This window comes from Mytilus galloprovincialis, chromosome 4 (assembly GCF_965363235.1).
Source record: "Mytilus galloprovincialis chromosome 4, xbMytGall1.hap1.1, whole genome shotgun sequence".
NCBI lineage: Eukaryota > Metazoa > Mollusca > Bivalvia > Mytilida > Mytilidae > Mytilus > Mytilus galloprovincialis.
In genome coordinates, this window is record NC_134841.1 from 62274281 (window position 1) to 62293878 (window position 19598).

At 32.3% G+C, this 19598-nt stretch overlaps 1 protein-coding gene across 2 annotated transcripts; it reads right to left on the reverse strand.

Annotated features, from left to right (window-relative positions):
* Positions 1-6489: 6489 nt before the first annotated feature.
* On the reverse strand, positions 6490-19456 carry LOC143072645 (NAD-capped RNA hydrolase NUDT12-like). Of its 2 annotated transcripts, XM_076247687.1 has the most exons (7): positions 19316-19455; positions 12951-13075; positions 12048-12150; positions 10231-10871; positions 8809-8952; positions 7946-8097; positions 6490-6852 (listed from the first exon to the last, which is right to left on the reverse strand). In XM_076247687.1, exons 1-7 carry the CDS (start codon positions 19369-19371, stop codon positions 6688-6690), a joined length of 1386 nt encoding a protein of 461 aa, XP_076103802.1. In that variant the 5' UTR covers positions 19372-19455; the 3' UTR covers positions 6490-6687. The 2 variants fall into 2 exon arrangements, with proteins under 2 accessions (XP_076103802.1, XP_076103803.1); XM_076247688.1 differs by lacking the exon at positions 8809-8952 and having other exon boundaries at positions 19316-19456.
* Between the last annotated feature and the right edge of the window lie 142 nt (positions 19457-19598).

A 19598-nucleotide genomic window follows, 5' to 3' on the forward strand; every position in this document is an offset into this window, starting at 1 on the left:
CCGGAACGGAAACGATCACTGTCCGGAGTTTGACGAAATTCCGTAGTCCGGAATAAGAAAGGACAAACCCTATTTTAAAGAAAGGTCTTACCGTTCCTCAATAATGTCAAATTGTAATATGGAATGCTCTTTCAATTTTTAAGGTTAAAAAGATATTGATAAAATCTAATCCATGCATGTTTCATATCATTTATATCTTATTTATCTGTAAAGAAAGTTGGTGAAACGGAGAAAGGAATATACAGACAGGACAGCCCCCTTGCGATGCCCAGTTTTTGATTTGTCATAATTTGATGAAACGGATAAATGAACACGCAGACAGGACTGGCCCTTGCGATGCCCAGTACTTGATTTGTCAGTCTACTTATTGTTTTTGGATTGATTAGTTCTAATCGGTATCGCTTTTTATTTTCTGCAAGAGTCTGTTTTTAACCAGAGATCCATGATGATTGTCGCTACTAGGTTAATGCTATCGAGAAACATTAACCGTTAAGATGCTGAGTTATATAAGAACAATTTAAAAGGAATGATGACAAGTTATAGAAATTAAGGTTGAGAAAGAACAACAATTGACTGTTCAGTATATCTATATAGATATGTATAAAAAAAGCAATGTCGAAATTTTAGTGAGGTACTGCTACAGTAAATGGACTAATCCCCCCGACTTTGTCACTGATTTTGGTAAAAAAGTTCCACACATCTTTAGCTTTTTGAATAATAAATGAAAATCAAACTAGAGGCTCTAAAGAGCCTGTGTCGCTCATCTTGGTCTATGTGCATATAAAACAAAAGACACAGATGGATTCATGATAACATTGTGTTTTTGTGATTGCGATGTGTTTGTTGATCTCACTTTACATAACATTCTTGCTGCTTACAAGTATCTTTATCTATAATGAACTTGGCCCAGTAGTTACAGTGGAACATATGGTCCGAGTACACAGTTATTTCGTAGTGCATTTCTTTTAGACAATAAATGAAAATTTAAAAAATCCCACCTGCGCTTTCCCAATAATATTTTTACAGTGTGTTGTACTACTTTTGGGACAAATTATATCAAAATTATAGAAAACTTCATCAGCTCTAACTCAAAATATGGACAATCTTATGTTAAGGGGGTCTTGAAATCTTTTGACAGCTTCCGAAGTGCTAATTTTTGACCTTTTTCAGCTGGACCTAATCACTACTTTACATTAATATTTATGACCCAACTTTTTTTACAGTGTCATTTCACCCCCCAACTTGCTATATGAGGCATAAAACATGGAGAAATAAATTTGGAAGGGGTATAACAAAAATTGGCAAGTAACACACTGTCCACACTAAGGACTATATTCGTGGACAACGAAAATCAAAGGACGATAACTGTGTACTCGGACCTAATAGGATAGAAAAAGTTGACCAATCTTAATAAAACTTGGTATGACTAAAGCTTAATATATTACAAGACTGCTTACAAAGTTTCATAGCAATAGGATATATATTATAGACAATATGATTAAATCTATATTCAACTTTGCGTGTTAAATTTAGACGTTAAAATTGAGAAATTTCAACTATCAACATTTGGGGCTTTTAAAATTCAAATATTGCAAAAAAATACTTTTAAAATGCCTTAATATATAATATATCATGTATTTAAAGCAATAGAGTACTCATTTGTTATATCAGACTTAGCATAATTTTTCAAAAGTCAAATTTATATGAGCCTGTGCCTAAAAATGGAGGTTTTCCAATGAAGGGGGCCTTACATGAAGATGTAGTATTTTCCAGCAATTTTAAATATGTGAAGCTTTTTGATTATAAATAATCCTTACATATGTATTTAATGTACTTTAAATGGAAAGAAAACTTACAAATAACATATCATATTAGTTTAAAAGGGTCTTAGGCCAAGTAAGACTAAAAATAATTTAGGGTCAATTTAGGCCGTAGCACATATTTACATTTAAAAATGCATATTGAAGCTATAGGAAATAAAAATTTGTGTCTTTTCTATCATTTCTATACTCAGGTGACATGATACAATAAATCTGAGCACAAAAAGGCTCTTACATTCAACTTTTTTAGCAGACAGTATGGTCTGATACAAAGATTTTTCACTTTTTAGTGAAAAACTTGCATGCAATTTTAGTCTCAACAGGCTTATATTTGAACCACATGCTATCCTACAGAAGTAAAGAAAGATATTATGTGAAATGAAACAGGTACAAAAGACATTGTTAAGTGCTTTTTATACAAATTTAGTGAGGTATTTATTATGGACTTCAACTTTTATGTGCCATGCTCCTCACATTTAACTTGATCCAAACAGGGCGTTAGACGAGGGTCATTTATACAACACATTTTGCTCATATTTTCTGAGATAATCTTCTTTTCTGTAGATTCAGAGTTCACAAATGAGTAATAAAACTGGATTAAAGCATAGAAAAACAAAAATTGACACATGAAAACATGTCAGATAGAAAGTCAGAATGCCACTTATGCATCAAAATTGAAAAAGCTATGAAATGCTTATTTTGACCATATAATGCCAAAATTGGTCATTTTTGCAGAAATTCTATCAAATAAAAGTTTAAATCCTTTAGTTTTATGCTATTTGACAAATTGGCACCATCAAATCATTCAGGGAAGTTGCCAAAGTACAGATTCTATATTTCCTGATTTCACCTCTTAGGTCCGAGTACACAGTTATTTCGTAGTGCATTTCTTTTAGACAATAAATGAAAATTTAAAAAATCCCACCTGCGCTTTCCCAATAATATTTTTACAGTGTGTTGTACTACTTTTGGGACAAATTATATCAAAATTATAGAAAACTTCATCAGCTCTAACTCAAAATATGGACAATCTTATGTTAAGGGGGTCTTGAAATCTTTTGACAGCTTCCGAAGTGCTAATTTTTGACCTTTTTCAGCTGGACCTAATCACTACTTTACATTAATATTTATGACCCAACTTTTTTTACAGTGTCATTTCACCCCCCAACTTGCTATATGAGGCATAAAACATGGAGAAATAAATTTGGAAGGGGTATAACAAAAATTGGCAAGTAACACACTGTCCACACTAAGGACTATATTCGTGGACAACGAAAATCAAAGGACGATAACTGTGTACTCGGACCTAATATTTTGTGAAAATTTACAAAATTTATGAAAATTATTAATAATTTACTATAAAGGGCAATAACTCCTTAAGGGGTCAATTGACCTTTAGGTCTTACATTGCTGTAAATTATTACTGTTTACAGTTTATCTCTATGTATAAAAATAGTTGAGATAATAACCAAAAGCTGCAAAATTTTCTTATAATTACCAATTGAGGGGCAGTACCCAACAACAGGTTGCCTGAATGGTCTTAAAATTTCAGGGCAGATAGCTTTTCACCAAATGAACAATTTTATCTTGTCACATTTCCTCTAGATGCTTTGAGATAAGAGACAAAAACTGTATTTTACCCTATGTTCTATTTTTAGCCATGGTGGCCATCTTGGTTGGTTGGCATGGTCACCAGACACATTTTTTAACTAGTTACCCTAATGATGATTGTGGATAAGTTTGGTTAAATTTGTCTTAGTAGTTTCAGAGGAGAAGATTTTTGTAAAAGATTACAAAAAAAATTTAAATTATTAAAAATTGACTATAAAGGGTAATAACTTCTTACGGGCTCAACTGACCATTTTGGTCATGTTGACTTATTTGAAGATCTTACTTTGCTGAACATTATTGCTGTTTACAGTTTATCTCTATCAATAATAATATTCAAGATAATAACCAAAATCAGCAAAATTTCCTTAAAATTAGAGGCAGTAACCTAACAACGGGTTGTCTGATTCTTCTAAAAATTTCTGGGCAGATAGATCTTGACCTGGTTAACAATTTTACCACTTGCCAGATTTGCTTTAAATGCTTTGGATTCAGAGATATAAGCCAAAATCTACATTTTACCCCTATGCCATCTTGGTTGGTTAGCTGGGTCAGCGGACACAATTTATAAACTAGATACCCCAATGATGATTGTGGCTAAGTTTGGTTAAATTTGGTCCAGTAGTTTCAGGAGAGAAGATTTTTGTAAAAGTTAACAACGATGGATGACAGATGCCAAGTGATGAGAAGGCTCACTTGGACCTTCAGGCCAGGTAGCTAAAAAATAATGCATATAATGAAATTGAACTAAATGAATTCTTTCAAAACGGGTAAACATTTGTATAGAAAGCACATAAAATTGATGAAAAACTTTCTCAAAGTCTTAAGATTATCAAATCTCAATAGCACAATCTTTGATATAAACAACAAGAGTGTACACGCCGAATTGTCTCGCCTTCTTTACTTTTCATTGATATTAAGTTGATAGTCCTAAATATAAAGCTTTATTACAACTGTCTCATAAACTTAACATTAACAAAGAAAACTAAAAATTGACCAATAAACAATAACAAGAGGCTCTCAAGAGCCTGAATCGCTCACCTTAAATTTTTTGCTTAAATCTTCCATGAATGATTACGGTATTTTGGGTTTTCAATTTATATAAATGGTTCTTCGATTCTGTCATATCTTCTTCAAAAGCAAAAACAAGAGTGGACACACTAAAATGTCTCGTTTGTCTCGTGTTCATAATATAATTTATGATGAAAGTATAAAAAAACATTGTATACCCGAAGCATTACATTATTGCTGTTTACAGTTTATTTACATCTATAATAATATTCAAGATAATAACCAAAAACAGCAAAATTTCCTTAAAATTACCAATTCAGGGGCGGCAACCCAACAACAGGTTGTCCGATTCATCTGAAAATTTCAGGGCAGATAGATCTTGACCTGATAAACAATTTTACCCCGTGTCAGATTTGCTCTAAATGCTTTGGTTTGTGAGTTATAAGCTAAAAACTGCATTTTACCCTTATGTTCTATTTTTAGCCATGGCGGCCATCTTGGATGGTTAGCCGGGTCACCGGACACAATTTTTAAACTAGATACCCTAATAATGATTTTGCCCATGTTTGGTTAAATTTGGCTCAGTAGTTTCAGAGGAGAAGATTTTTGTAAAAGATAACTAAGATTTACGGAAAATGGTTAAAAATTGACTATAAAGGGCCATAACTCCTAAAGGGGTCAACTGACCATTTCGGTCATGTTGACTTATTTGTAAATCTTACTTTGCTGAACATTTTTGCTGTTTACAGTTTATCTCTATCTATAATAATATTCATGATAATAACCAAAAACAGCAAAATTTCCTTAAAATTACCAATTCAGGGGCAGCAACCTAACAACGGATTGTCCGATTCATCTGAAAATTTCAGGGCAGATAGATCTTGACCTGATAAACAATTTTACCCCATGTCAGATTTGCTCTAAATGCTTTGGTTTTTGAGTTATAAGCTAAAAACTGCATTTTTACCCCTATGTTCTATTTTTAGCCATGGCGGCGTTTTTTGATGAAATGGGAATTAAAACACAAACTTTATTCTAGATACCCTAGGAATCAATCAGACGAAGTTTGGTTTGAATTGGTTCAGTAGTTTCAGAGGAGAAGATCTTTGAAATAGTTAACGAGGAGGACGACGGACGGACAGACGGACGAGGACGATGGACGGACAGACAGACGAGGACGACGGACGGACAGACGGACGACGACGGACGCCAAGTGATGGCAAAAGCTCACATTTCCTTTTGGAAAGATGAGCTAAAAAAGAAGGCCAAGGTCAGATGAACCATGCAAGGCAGACAAGTACAGCTAACAATTCTTTCATACAACAAATATAGTGGAACTATTGCTTAAAGTTTTAAAAAATCAGACGAAAACACAAAAACTAAACACTGAGCAAAGAACCCTGAAAATGAGGTCATTTGCACGACTGACACATAGATCAATCATATAATATTTGCATACACCAAATATAGTTGACCTATTGCATATAGTATGAGAAAAAAGATCAAAACTCAAAAACTAAACTTTGACCACTGAACCATGAAAATGAGTTCAAGGTTAGACGACACCTGCCAGCTCAACGTGTGCATCTTACAACCCTCCCATACACCGAATATACTAGACCTATTGCTTATAGTAGCTGAGATATGGACTTGACTACCAAAACTTAACCTTGTTCACTGATCCATAAAAGAGGTCAAGGTCAAGTGAAAACTGTCTGATGGGCATGAGGACCTCACAATGATTTTTGAAATTTTATATTGGTCCAATTTTCTATTTTCTGTTAATCTAATCACACATATAAGTAGATTTATAATTAACCTAAGGTAAGTCATTTTTCAAGTAAAACACGTTGATGTTAAATAAATTTAAGACATAATTTGTACTAAAATGATATGCTGAACTAGGCAAAATATTGGTAGTGGTTAAAAAATCATTTTTTCTTTTTTTCAAGTCTGCATTATAATATGACTTGAAAGCATCAACACACATTTGAGTGCTTATCAAAGTCCTCCATACTTTGTACTCCCTTTTTGACTACATTTAAAATACTGATTATGATATTCATTTATTAAAAAAAAGAGGCAAGTTTTACATTTAAAAATCAAAATACAAAACAAATGTTTTTTCTATGATAGTCCATTTCTGCTTACATGTAAATATAGTAAATCATTTACATATTACATTTTCATGGAATACTATATAATTAAAATTGCAATATATTAAATCCCTGATTTTTTTGTCTCCAATTTATAAATTAGAATTAGTAGTCTTTCTAACCCAAGATTTGATAATTTGATGTGCTATAGCTTGTTCTGGTGGAACAAAAAGTCCTTCAGGGTGCTGTCTAGTTAACATTTGAACAAGTTCTGGACGTCTAAACCACCTAGCATCTTCTAGTTCATCTTCATCAACCTAAACAAAAAGAAATATAATTATAATGCCACAAAGTTCTGTACTACTTTAAATCCTTATCAACTGTTACATCAAAAATGAAAATATTTCCATAAAGAATAAATGGAATACAACTATTTGAAATTCCAATCATATTGATTAGAAAATGACATTCAACATGAAGAAAAAAAAATAAAATCATTACCGGTAAACATAATAAAGATTTTGAGATTTTATGCTAGGCAAGGCTGTTGTTTCTGTCAGCATGTCAATAAAAATGTTGAAGTTTGTAAAATTTAAAGTAGTACCTAACACCTTGACTAAAATTAATTCGGCTCGTTTAATTTTCATAAAATTTTGACAAAATATTTACTTTGACCCTTTGACCAACATAAAAAAATTTCAAAAAACTTAAACCACACTTCATCAAAAAAAAATTTCACTGGTTAGACAGCAGTTTCAGAAATTTTGATCATTGAGAAGCTTAATGTTTCCTTAACAATAGAATGTTATAAACTTGAAACATTGAAACATTGAAATATTTTATTTCACTAAAGGCCTCTCATGAGGCATGATAGTACAACAATATACCGGTAACAAATAAGATATACATGTAATGCATGAACAAACATATTTACAAATGCATGAATAAATGGGAAGTAAATATCATTTGTAAATTGACATTACAATTTTACAGAACTTGGCTAAGCCAACAAGAACAAATTTATCTTTGCTGTTCATCAAATTAGAGAAACTCATAGTATTTTTAACTTTACAAATATCTGCAGGCAAAAATAATAACACATTCAGCTGAATTTTACAGAGTTATCTCCCTGTAGTGTTAGGCACCACCTGAAGCAATTTTCATTGAAAATATTGCTATCTTTGTTCATAGTGTAAGTTTGTTGAAAGTTTCTGAATAAATTGCCATATTTACCAAAAAAATTAACTAATAATCCATCTAAAAAGGGATAAAATTTAAGATATTTGAAAAGCTACAGACAGCTATATTTTGATCCACTGACTGACATTTTACCTGGTTTTTTCATTTTAATTCTTATCCTATATTCTTGATAATATGTGATTATTTGCTGTTAGAGTAATACATGTATACCTTAAGGTGTTCTGTTTTGGCATATGCCAAACAACCGAGCATCAAGGAAGCTGGGAATGGCCATGGCTGACTAGAATGGTAATCAACACGTCCAACTTCTATTCCTGACTCTTCATGAACCTCACGTCTACAAGTGTCTTCTATTGTCTCTCCTAATAAAACACAAAAATAGATATGTATGAGGCATAGAAGTTATTACTGTTGAAAAAGATCACAGGGGTTAAATTAGTGTGGGTCCGAGGTCTGGGACCTGTCTTTTCTAGGAGAGGACTTTTTGCTTCTAACTTGCAAAAGTCAAGGACCTACCATGCATTCTTTACACTGATGCTTGATTAATCACCACTGATTTTGTATGAACCTTTACTTTTACTTAAAATTTGAAATGGTCCTGGACTTTTCATTATTTGAGGCAAATTTGAACCCCCGAGTCCACAGTGAGATAAGAATATGTATTATCCTGTCAAGGATTTTTTTTCTCCAAATAAATTTCTTTAAAGAGTCTATGATTTTTTTTTTTTACACATTCAAAATACATGGCTCATTGTACGTTTTCTGTACAAGGCAGTGTTCTCCCCAAGGTGTATCAAATTGGAATATTGTGTTTTCCATATACAGAATCTATTCTTCTAAAAAAACCTACAAGATTCTAAAAAAGACAGGATTTTAAAAAAATAATTCAATATTCATGTATACATGAACATGAACAATAATCTATTAAATCAACTCAAATATGTTTAAAAAAAAAAATGTCTGTACATATTGATTTATGGAAAGTGATCACAAGAATAATACTGTTACTAATAAATTAAATTTTAAGGTGAAGAGATATGTCAAATTCTGAATCATAGCATATTTTAACTAACCAGGTTCCATGAATCCTGCTAAACATGAGTACATCTTTGGTGGGAAACGTTTACCCCTTCCAAGAAGACATTTCTTTCCATCAAGGGAGATAACTAACATTATCACTGAGGGATCAGTTCTTGGATAACAGGTGTTGTGAATTCCTTAATAAAAAAGAAAGGGTGTGTTATTAATTTCAAATATAAGTTTGATGTTCATTTATTGATAAAAAATGCATTTCAGATGAACATTTGTATTATTAAGAGGGAAATACATACCCTGTCAGAAAAATTTAAAAGGAAATTTGATAGACAGTTGTAAAAGTGAGAGGTTTAGCGCTATAAAACAAGGTTCAATCAACCATTTTCTACATTTGAAAATGCCTGTACCAAGTCAGGAATATGACAGTTGTTGTCCATTCGTTTGATGTGTTTTGTCATTTGATTTCACCATGTAATTAGGGACTTTCTGATTGTATTTTCCTCAGAGTTCAGTATTTTTGTGATTTTACTTTTTGCTAGTGCTTTCTTTATAAAACTATGATGTAAATAATCATAACTAGCCATTTCTCACCACAATTTCTAATCCCAGTTGCAATGTAACTACAGTGTCCATAGAGCAGCATACATGTATAAGTCCATTGATCCATATGTACATGACAATTAAACTCAGGTAAATATATAAAATGCAAATAAGCTGTTATGAAACAGGTACATGTACATGTACATGTAGTGCAGTGGAGAGATTGGATGAGAACAAAAACATTTATATCTTTGCTATATATTGAAATTGCCAAGTGTATACTGTGTGTTCCAATTTCATATTAGAAAAAAAAACCAATTAACTGCCCTTTACACTATTATACCGGTACATCTATGATTATTTCATTCCTAGACTGTTACACATAACATCATGATGCCAACAGCTTTTACTTAAATACAGGTGAGACAGTTCTGCAAACTTTTCATGAAGCAAATGCGTGAGATTTGGCCAAAATTGAAAAGATCAAAGAGAAAAAACAAAGGAAAATGCCCCCAAAAAAGCATGAACATGCATGAGTCTCATGCTAAATGCTTGAGACTTGGCAGCCCTGGTGAGATTTAGGGATACTGATCATGAGTGTATCTATATGTATTTCTGTGACTGACCATGGGTTCCAGAGTTCTCAAAAAGTGGTGGTCCAAATGTTTTGACCACCAAAATTTTCAAAGAACTGACACAATATTGGTATTTTGCAATAGAAATAATAGTGAGAACCAGCAGATTTTTTTCAAAGACCACCAGGTGAAAACAGATGTCAAGAAACCTGGGGTTCATCAAAAAAGTACTACATCCAGTAAATTAATGTTTTTGTTTTACCAATAGAAGATGTATAGTATACATCTATAACTATAAGACTATAAGCCCTCATTAAAACCAAATCACATTTTTGAACAATATACCTTTATTTGTCTTGCATTCTTTTTTATCACACACCCTTTTATGACCACCTTCCGTAACACTTGTAGAACTACCACAAGTTGCACAAAATTTGTATCGGTCCAACCAGTCCAACATTGTACGAGCCTCAGCTAAAATGCCTGCCTCAGATGGTTCTAGCATCATTGAACCTGGAAAAGGTTGTAATAAAGTACCATCTGGATTTATTGTCTTTAACTTTTTTTCATCAGGCACATCTATAGCAAATACTGCTTGTTCCTCAGTTTCATCACCATTTTTGTTTATTCCAAGAAAAACAACCAAATTCTTGTCATTTATACATGATTGAATATCACTGTAACAGAATCTAATAATTTGGTATTTCCATTTATTATCAGAAAGAGACAAAACATAAGGTTGAAGTTCACAAAAAGCTATATATTTTGTAGAATCTTCCCTCATTTTGTTTTCTAACCAGTTCGTGTCTTTCCTCTTTTCAGCACATCTCAATAATGGGTTATAGGAAAAGAAATTCCGTAATTGTTTATCTGGGTTATCATGCTTCACATAGTCCATGATTAAAGACGTTGCTTCTGATTGGTCCCAGAATTGAGCTATATCTAATGCAGTTTGTCCTGTTTTATTCACAAGATTCACATCACAGCTGAAAACATAAAGTTCTTCTTAGAGCAGCTTTCCAAGGTTTGAGTCTTGGCTAATATCAATTTTGAAGCACTGTAAAAGCTATATAAACAATTCTATTAAAGTGTAATGACTTATTCTAATGAAATTATAATCATTGAATTATATCCCTTATCACAATATCATGTCATGCTCCTTTTTAGTCAATAAAAAGTAAAATCACAAAAATACTGAACTCAGAGGAAAATCAATTCGGAAAGTCCATAATCACATGGCAAAATCAAATAACAAAACGCAACAAAAACGAATGGACAAGAACTGTCATAATTCTGACTTGGTACAGGCATTTTCAAATGTAGAAAATGGTGGATTGAACCTGGTTTTATAGCTAGCTAAACTTTTCACTTGTATGACAGTCGTATCACATTCCATTATATTGTCACCGATAATGTTGAAGGATCATGAAGAAGAAATCTCATGCTTTTATCTGACAACACCAACTTGTAATAGTTTTACTGATAAAATGAATTTTATAGGACCTAATTAATTCATTATCTATTGTTAATTTGGAAGTTGCTTCAACAATATTTGAAGTTATCTATTTTAAGGTTTAGAAACAAGCAAAACCTTCCCCATATTTCCCTTTTTGTTATATACAATATAATATTTAATGAGAAGTAGGTTAAATCAGTTCAATTTAATTAAATTATGATTTTCATAATATTTTTTTGGAAAAAGCCATGTACAGATTTATGTGTAAAAAGTGGATATGACGGGGAAATACAAATTTTCATAAATCAATTCAAAATTATCTGCCCCTTTCTGATGTTTAAGTGAGCTGACAATAGCATAGATTTAATTGAACCCAGTTTCTCAACATTTTGGTGTCATTTTATATAGTCTCACATCTATACATATTTTACACATTAAATAAATCCTCAAAGATGTAAACATATAAATATGCAATTATGTACTATTTTGTATTTGCAACTATGTCAAGTTAAATCTTAATCAAAGTCATCTGAATTGGCTGTTTCACTTGACAAAAAGAGATTGCTGTGTCAACTTTGCTTATTCAACATCTCCTTTAATTTCTATTCATAAACATTGCAAAACTGCTAACACTTAAAATTGCTTTGGGTGTAAAATTTACTTTTTGTTAACTGATTATTAAACTACAAAGAAAAATGTATCAAACCCTTTTTCCAAAAATATTTTGATGGCATTGGCATGACCATATCTTGAAGCTAGCATTAATCCAGTCCACCCATTATCATTTCGTTCATCAACTATTACTGTAGCTGCAATTAAAATAATAATAACTCTATATATTATAATAACAATTTTGCATTTACAATTTGCATAGTTTAATGTGATTTCTGGCATTTCCCATATTCATGATACATGTATCGGCCAATAACTTAATTTTGGATGTAACACTTCTTCTGATTGGCTGACGTTATTTTGTTATCAGACCATAGACATAATTTAGTCATGTGACCGTGACGTCATCAACGTTTTTTCAAGGTTTTGTACGGTTTAAAATGGAATTTAGAATTAAATTATAAGAAATGACTGTAATATTTTTTCTGTCTATTCTAAATAACATAAAAAATGTGGTGCACACTGTTATATAACCCGCTACGCATGTTATTCAGTGTGCACCAAATTTTTTATGTTATTTCTTCATAGAAAGAAAAAAATATTAGTCATTCCTTAATTGTATAACATAGAGACTGACTCCCCCCGCCACACACACACACATTGAAATAAAATAGAAAATGGATATTTATCTGTCAGAGCATCAGTAAGCTGGTTTGATAAGTTTGTTGAATTTATGCCATATCAAGATGAAAAAAAAGTTTATAGCACAAGAAAATACAAATCTATGTTATAAACTACAAATGTATATAAATATACAAAAGAATCATTTATCTGGTTTTTAATGTATTGGTATGTACTATTAAACTATTCCAATGTGAAATGTATACAGAATGCATTTCTTCAATTAAATTAAACTTTAATCATTCTAAAACATTTCCACAACATCTTTTCGAAACTGACTATTTTGTCATTTTATTGATGAAAATTACTTGCTTACCTTTCAATAGATGTGTGAGTTCTTCAATATTACCATTAGCTGCAGAATCAAAGAATCTATCAGTAAATGGTTTCTTGGCATCGTCAGGTCCAGTTCTAGATTCAGAGCTCATCACTGATAACGGTCTGAAAAATACAAATCAAATTCAAATAGATAGGATAATACTACATTCAAAATAGCATCATTTTGTCATATAGTTATCAAAGGTACAAAAATGTACCAGGCTTACAATTTCATATGCCAGACAGGTGTTTCGTCTATATAAGACACATCAGTGAACCTCAGGTCAAAATAATTAGAAAGCCAAAACAAGTAGAGTTGAAGAGCATTGAGGACCCAAAATTCCAAAAATTGTGCAAAATACATCTTAACCCTTTCCTCCATAATGACGCTTTTTGACGCCACCCCCTTTACTCCATAATGACGCCATTTGACGCCTGTGTAGTGCCTCAGTTAAAACGTCTTGCCTAAGACAAATGTGAAACAGACTTAATAAAAGTTGTATCTAGTATAAACAGGTTATTCATGAAAATATCTGACTGGAATTTCATTGATGAAATATTCGTTTTAACAATGCATTTTAGTACTTTAAACCTGATGATTTTTTTTTTATTGAAAAAATTCTATGCGAATCAAGTATGTTAAAAAATAATTTCCATGGAGTAAAGGGTTAAAGGTAAAACATTGAAACTTAATTTTACTATGAATAATAGTATATGTTTGGTAAACTCCTCGTCTTCATTTTAATGTTTTGAATAATTCACGATTCAGTCGAAATTCAATTTCTCTGACACTGCAAGAGCCTTTGTTTGATGAAGCATATTATATCTGTTACATCTGCGATATTTTTGTTTGTTCAAAACCTGTTCTATACCCTTAAATATCAATTGATTGATTGTTGGATGCTTAATTTTAGGTTCATCATAACCTTTTGCAAATATGGCTGTATTAACACTTCAAGTTTCACGACGAGTACAGACAAACCTGTGAATTTTGAAAATATTTAGAGTATGGCTGGACCTAGATAAATAAAATTTAAATGCATTTAAAGTTTTAGAATATTCAAAACTTTTCTAGATTTTACTGTTATTTTTTTTTTATTCCTGCACGACCTGCAGAAGGTGCCAAAATAAACTTAGTTGGGAAAGAAATTTGAGAAGCTCCCCTCATATAATACATATTGTTAGTTGTATTGATTTAAGGGCATATCCAACAGTTTATTTTTGACAGTGAGAATTTTTTCCTTTGAAGATATTTCATTCTTCAATTGACAGAGAATCAAATTTTGCCAAAAAAAATATCAGTCGGCGATTTCGTTTTTTCAAAAAATACTGCTGAAAATTGAACATTTTTGCAATTTTGGAGTAAAAAACGTTTTTTAATTAAAAAATATAAATATGATTTTTTAATCAACATATACTTATATAATGGGGCTCAAATTAAAGCAAAATAATTCCAGATGGTTAGAAAAATCTAACTTTACCATTTAAAGTATTAATTCTTACTCAACTAAAGCCAAGCACGTTATGATGGACCCAAACAACGCCAAGAAATGAACATTTGAAATGCACATGTTTAATTTATTAAAATATTTTTAACGGTGTCGATTTGGCCAAAGTAAGATAGGTTATTCTTTGAAAAAAATGGAACATCATAACGTTTTGAAAAATATTTGTCACCGTACTCGTTTTTGAGAAAAATCGAAAAATATGATATTGTTCCCTTCCGTAAGCCTCACAAATTGCACCAAAAATTAAGACGTTTCGGGAAATAACGTTATATTTCCCCGCTAATTTTTCAAAGGCAGTGCGACGGCAGACAAATGTATTTATACACTGTGACTTTGTTGGATAGTTGTCTCTTTAGCACTCATATCTCATATCGCATCTTGTTATTTATAATGAACTAGTATATGGACGAGATGACAATTCAGATAGTTTTACAACAATCTAATTAAAAACCGATCTCTCATCGCTCCAGTTTTCTGATATGTCGCGTGGGAGATCTAACGAAACCGGCTTTGAGGTCACATGTGAGTGAACTAAAAGTTATGAATTTATGAAGATATGCAAATGAGTTGAAGACCTACTAATAAGCCAATCAAAAAAGTTTATGAATTATTTTGACTGACGATTTCGTCGTAAATAAAATGAGTTACATCCCTTTGCCTTACGTTAAACTTTCAAGATCGTGGAAGACTCAATTTCATTGGTCGAAAAAGACACACCTACGAGGTCACTCACATGTGACCTCAAAGCGGGTTTCGTTAGATCTCCCACGCGACATATCAGAAACAGGTTTTTAATTAGATTGGTTTTACAATGAAGTGTTTTTCTTACACTGATTTATATTACACCGTCTATAATTTCACATATCGAAATTAATAAAGAGCTAGTGAAATTTTGCAACCAAACATTTGTCTAAAAACTCACTGACTCTGTATTATTTATTCATGTTGCAGTTTGGGGCTTTTTGTTCTTTATAGGCTTCTAGCTTTAACAAAAATATGCATGTTGACTCTTAGTGTTTTGAATTATATGTGTCGTTCGGTTGCTGTCGTATTAATGTATATACATTTAAAATATTTTTCAAAACAAAAGGATTGATGGGACAGTATATAGAAATATCAGAGGCGGATTTAGGGGGGGCCCGGGCCTCCCTTTTTTGGAAAAAAAATTGGTTGCTTATATAGGGAATCACTGATGCGTGACTGGAGCGGGCCCTCCTTAGGTCAGTCAGTGGGCCCCCTCTTATGAAAATATCTGGATCCGCCACTGAATATTCACATCTCTGAACTTCTCATGTCTGACAGTATATCTTTGCTATAAATGGGTGCGGCCGTTTAGCTGCTCGGATGTATAAATTTACAGCCTGGTTTAGTCGAAATAAAAATGTTGTATATCCTATGCATAGTGTAGTGAGAGTTTCGCGCATCTATACGTTTAAAAACCATCTAAATAAATGGTTCAAGGGATATTCGAATCTTGAATAAGATCTCTTAACACAACAACAAATGTCATATGAATCTTCAAATAAGTCACATGGCTGATTTTAAAACATCTGTTGCGCCATTTGCAGTTGTAGATGTCATGAAAAAACCCTTTAATTTACAAAACAGATCAGAAAGACAATAACTTGAGAATAAACTCTACCTAGTTTGACTGCATACAATGTAACACTGATGTAAACTACTATATAACTATATTATTATTGATTATTCAAACAAATAAATTCAGAGAAAGATGCGGAAAGATTTTCGTTTAAAAATAAAATATAGATATTTTTTTTTACCAAAACTGGAAAACCGTTTGAGACAATTATCAGTTGAGAACTAACAAGTGAAACTGCAAGCTACTGCTCACTGATGATACCCCCGCCGCAAGTGGATAATATTAATAGTGTAAAAATATGCAAGTGTTCGGTAAACAGGAAGTTGTCGAGTGATGAATCTGAAAACGCATCACACGGTATAGCTGACTTATATAAATCCTGAAACCAAATTTCAGAAATCCTTGTATTGTAGTTCCTGAGAAAAATGTGACGAAAATTTTCAACTTGGCTATCGTGTAAAATCAGAAAGACAATAACTTGAGAATCAGCCATGTGACTATATCACTAACGGAAAGCTGAATACTAAAATTTATGATAAAAGGGATGATTTTTCATTTCCTATCGTTAATTATCCGTTTTTAGATGGTGACGTTCCCTTGTCACCATCTTACGGTGTTTATATATCTCAACTTGTACGATTCGCTCGTGTATGTAACAATGTTTTAGATTTTAACGAGATAAATTTATGTATTACTGAAAAATTATTACACCAGGGTTTTCGATATCACAAACTAGTCAAAACATTTACTAAATTTTATCATCGGTATAAATATAGCTCAACATGCAGACTTCTTATACGTTCAGGTATTTCACATCCAATTTTTTATGGAAATATTCTTTATAAAGCACAAAGGTGTCAGTATTCACCTCAGAAACTTAAAAAACCTTTGAATAGACTTATTAAGAAGGGATATAATTACGATACTGTTGTCAAGTCATTAAAGATTGCATATTTTGGCGTTAATATTGAGTCACTGATAAGGTCTTTGCGTCGGAACTAAACACATTTATTCTAAAAACAGTTGTTGGCATGACACGGGTTATGTTCTTCTCATATATGTTATGATGGTATGATACTAAACCCCTAACGGGAAGGATTGTGCCTGATGTTCATATGATGAAATCATAATCTTTCAGTCAGTTTAATTGAAGTCTGGAGCTGGCATGTCAGTTAACTTCTTGTAGTCTGTTGTTATTTATGTATTATTGTCATTTTGTTTATTTTCTTTGGTTACATCTTCTGACATCAGACTCGGACTTCTCTTGAACTGAATTTTAATGTGCGTATTGTTATGCGTTTACTTTTCTACATTGGTTAGAGGTATAGGGGGAGGGTTGAGATCTCACAAACATGTTTAACCCCGCCGCATTTTTGCGCCTGTCCCAAGTCAGGAGCCTCTGGCCTTTGTTAGTCTTGTATTATTTTAATTTTAGTTTCTTGTGTACAATTTGGAAATTAGTATGGCGTTCATTATCACTGAACTAGTATATATATTTGTTTAGGGGCCAGCTGAAGGACGCCTCCGGGTGCGGGAATTTCTCGCTACATTGAAGACCTGTTGGTGACCTTCTGCTGTTGTTTTTTATTTGGTCGGGTTGTTGTCTCTTTGACACATTCCCCATTTCCATTCTCAATTTTATTTTAAGTGTTCGGTAAACAGGAAGTTGTCAGGTGATGAATCTGAAAACGCATCACACGGTATGGCTGACATATATAAATGTTGATACCAAATTACAGAAAGGGTGGATGTGTAGTTCCTGAGAAAAATGTGACGAAAGTTTCATGGGACGGACTGACTGACGGACGGACTGACGGACAGACAGAGGTAAAACAGTATACCCGCCCTTTTTTAAAGCGGGGGTATAATGATTATGCATCACTATATGCAACTAATAAATTGATTGCTCCCGTGCTCCAGTGGCAAATATATCACGCATATTTAGGACGAGGCAAAAGTGGATCTGAATAAATGATTGATACATTAGTAAGATAAAGGTTTGCTAGTGGTAAAATGTATGTAGTACTAGAATGAATGACTGAATGAAGCTGAATGACTGGCAGAAAAAAACCATCAAAATCTAGTCTAAATAATTATGCAGTGATATTGTTTGCCTCAAATTACAGCCGATATTCGGCTTTTTCCCCTAGAGAAAATTCCCAATCACTAAAAAAAATGGCTTAAAATTCCTCCCAAAAAGTTTAACTTTTTCCCAAAACAGTGATGGCATTGGTAGTAATGTTTGTAAATATGTATTCATGTCATTATTTTGATATTAGAAAGCACTTTTGAGATCCGGTTTTCTGATCAGAATCAATATTGTGCTTGTAACACAAGTGGTTTTCAATGCATTTAAGTACCAACATTGCTTCTGTTTCTTTCCCCTCTCCGAAAAGTACCTTTCAGGTTCAAAATGTCTGACAACCAAAATATCCATGAAAAATAGTGCAAAAAAGACAGCAAAGGTCAGTAAAAAATCGGAGATGTGTTTAGAATAAAATATACAAATTTCCCAATTTCAATAAAAAATATCGTTTTTCCCAATAAAAAACGGTAGAGGTAGTTTTGAAAAAAGACAACAATATCACTGTTATGACATCTTGAAATGCTATCATATTTTTTTCTTTGACGCAGGAAGGCATCAAAGCAAAAATTTAAAATAATCTTCCAAGACATCATAATTAAATCCAGTATCAAGGTAAGTTTTCGATTTTCTGAAACATAGACTTCATATATCAAACTATTGAATATCTAGGTCCTGCCAGGCCTTAAAATGTTCGTAGATGCATCAATTTGTCTGTATACTCATAGTAGATTTTGTGGTGTAAAAATGGCCATATTTTTACATTCCTTTAGATGAACATCTTCATTTACAAAAATTCTACATTCTATGTTGAACTGTCAAACTTGACTCAACCCTTCTGGTGAATGCAAGAAAAAGAGTAATTTTGTAAGATAACCAAAAATACATGTATATAAATGAGAATAAAGTATGACAGAAAAATAAAATAATAATAAAACAAAGTAATAAAAAGGGGATTTCCATTCGCTTTTTGTTCATCTGGCCTGAACCAATCCGGATTCCGAGGCAGTACCAGAGAAATAATCCCTGTCGGCACAGCTCCAGTCCATCACTTGACTTACAGTTACTTTGCAAATGAACCTTAATAGCCTAATTTAAACCCAAACCTTAATAATTTAAAAGGACCAGGGACCCTAAAGGAATATCAAAATTTGTAGTAATCATACAATTACCTATACAAATATTTTACATGTTTCAGATGTCTATACTGAGACAACAGTGTCAGCATTTGTCAAAATGATGTCCTATTTCCTGACCTGTACAAAGTTCACAACAGCTGACAGGTTAATTCTCAAAAACTCATTTTATTGTTTATCTCTTTCGGTAAATACATTGAGAAATTATCGAAATTATAAATTGGTATTAAAAATTAAGGGTTATGTAAGTTAAGGTCTTTATATTTAAAATTTTGATTATCAGTGACCCTTAGGAGCCTCTATGTTTGTCTATCGTCAA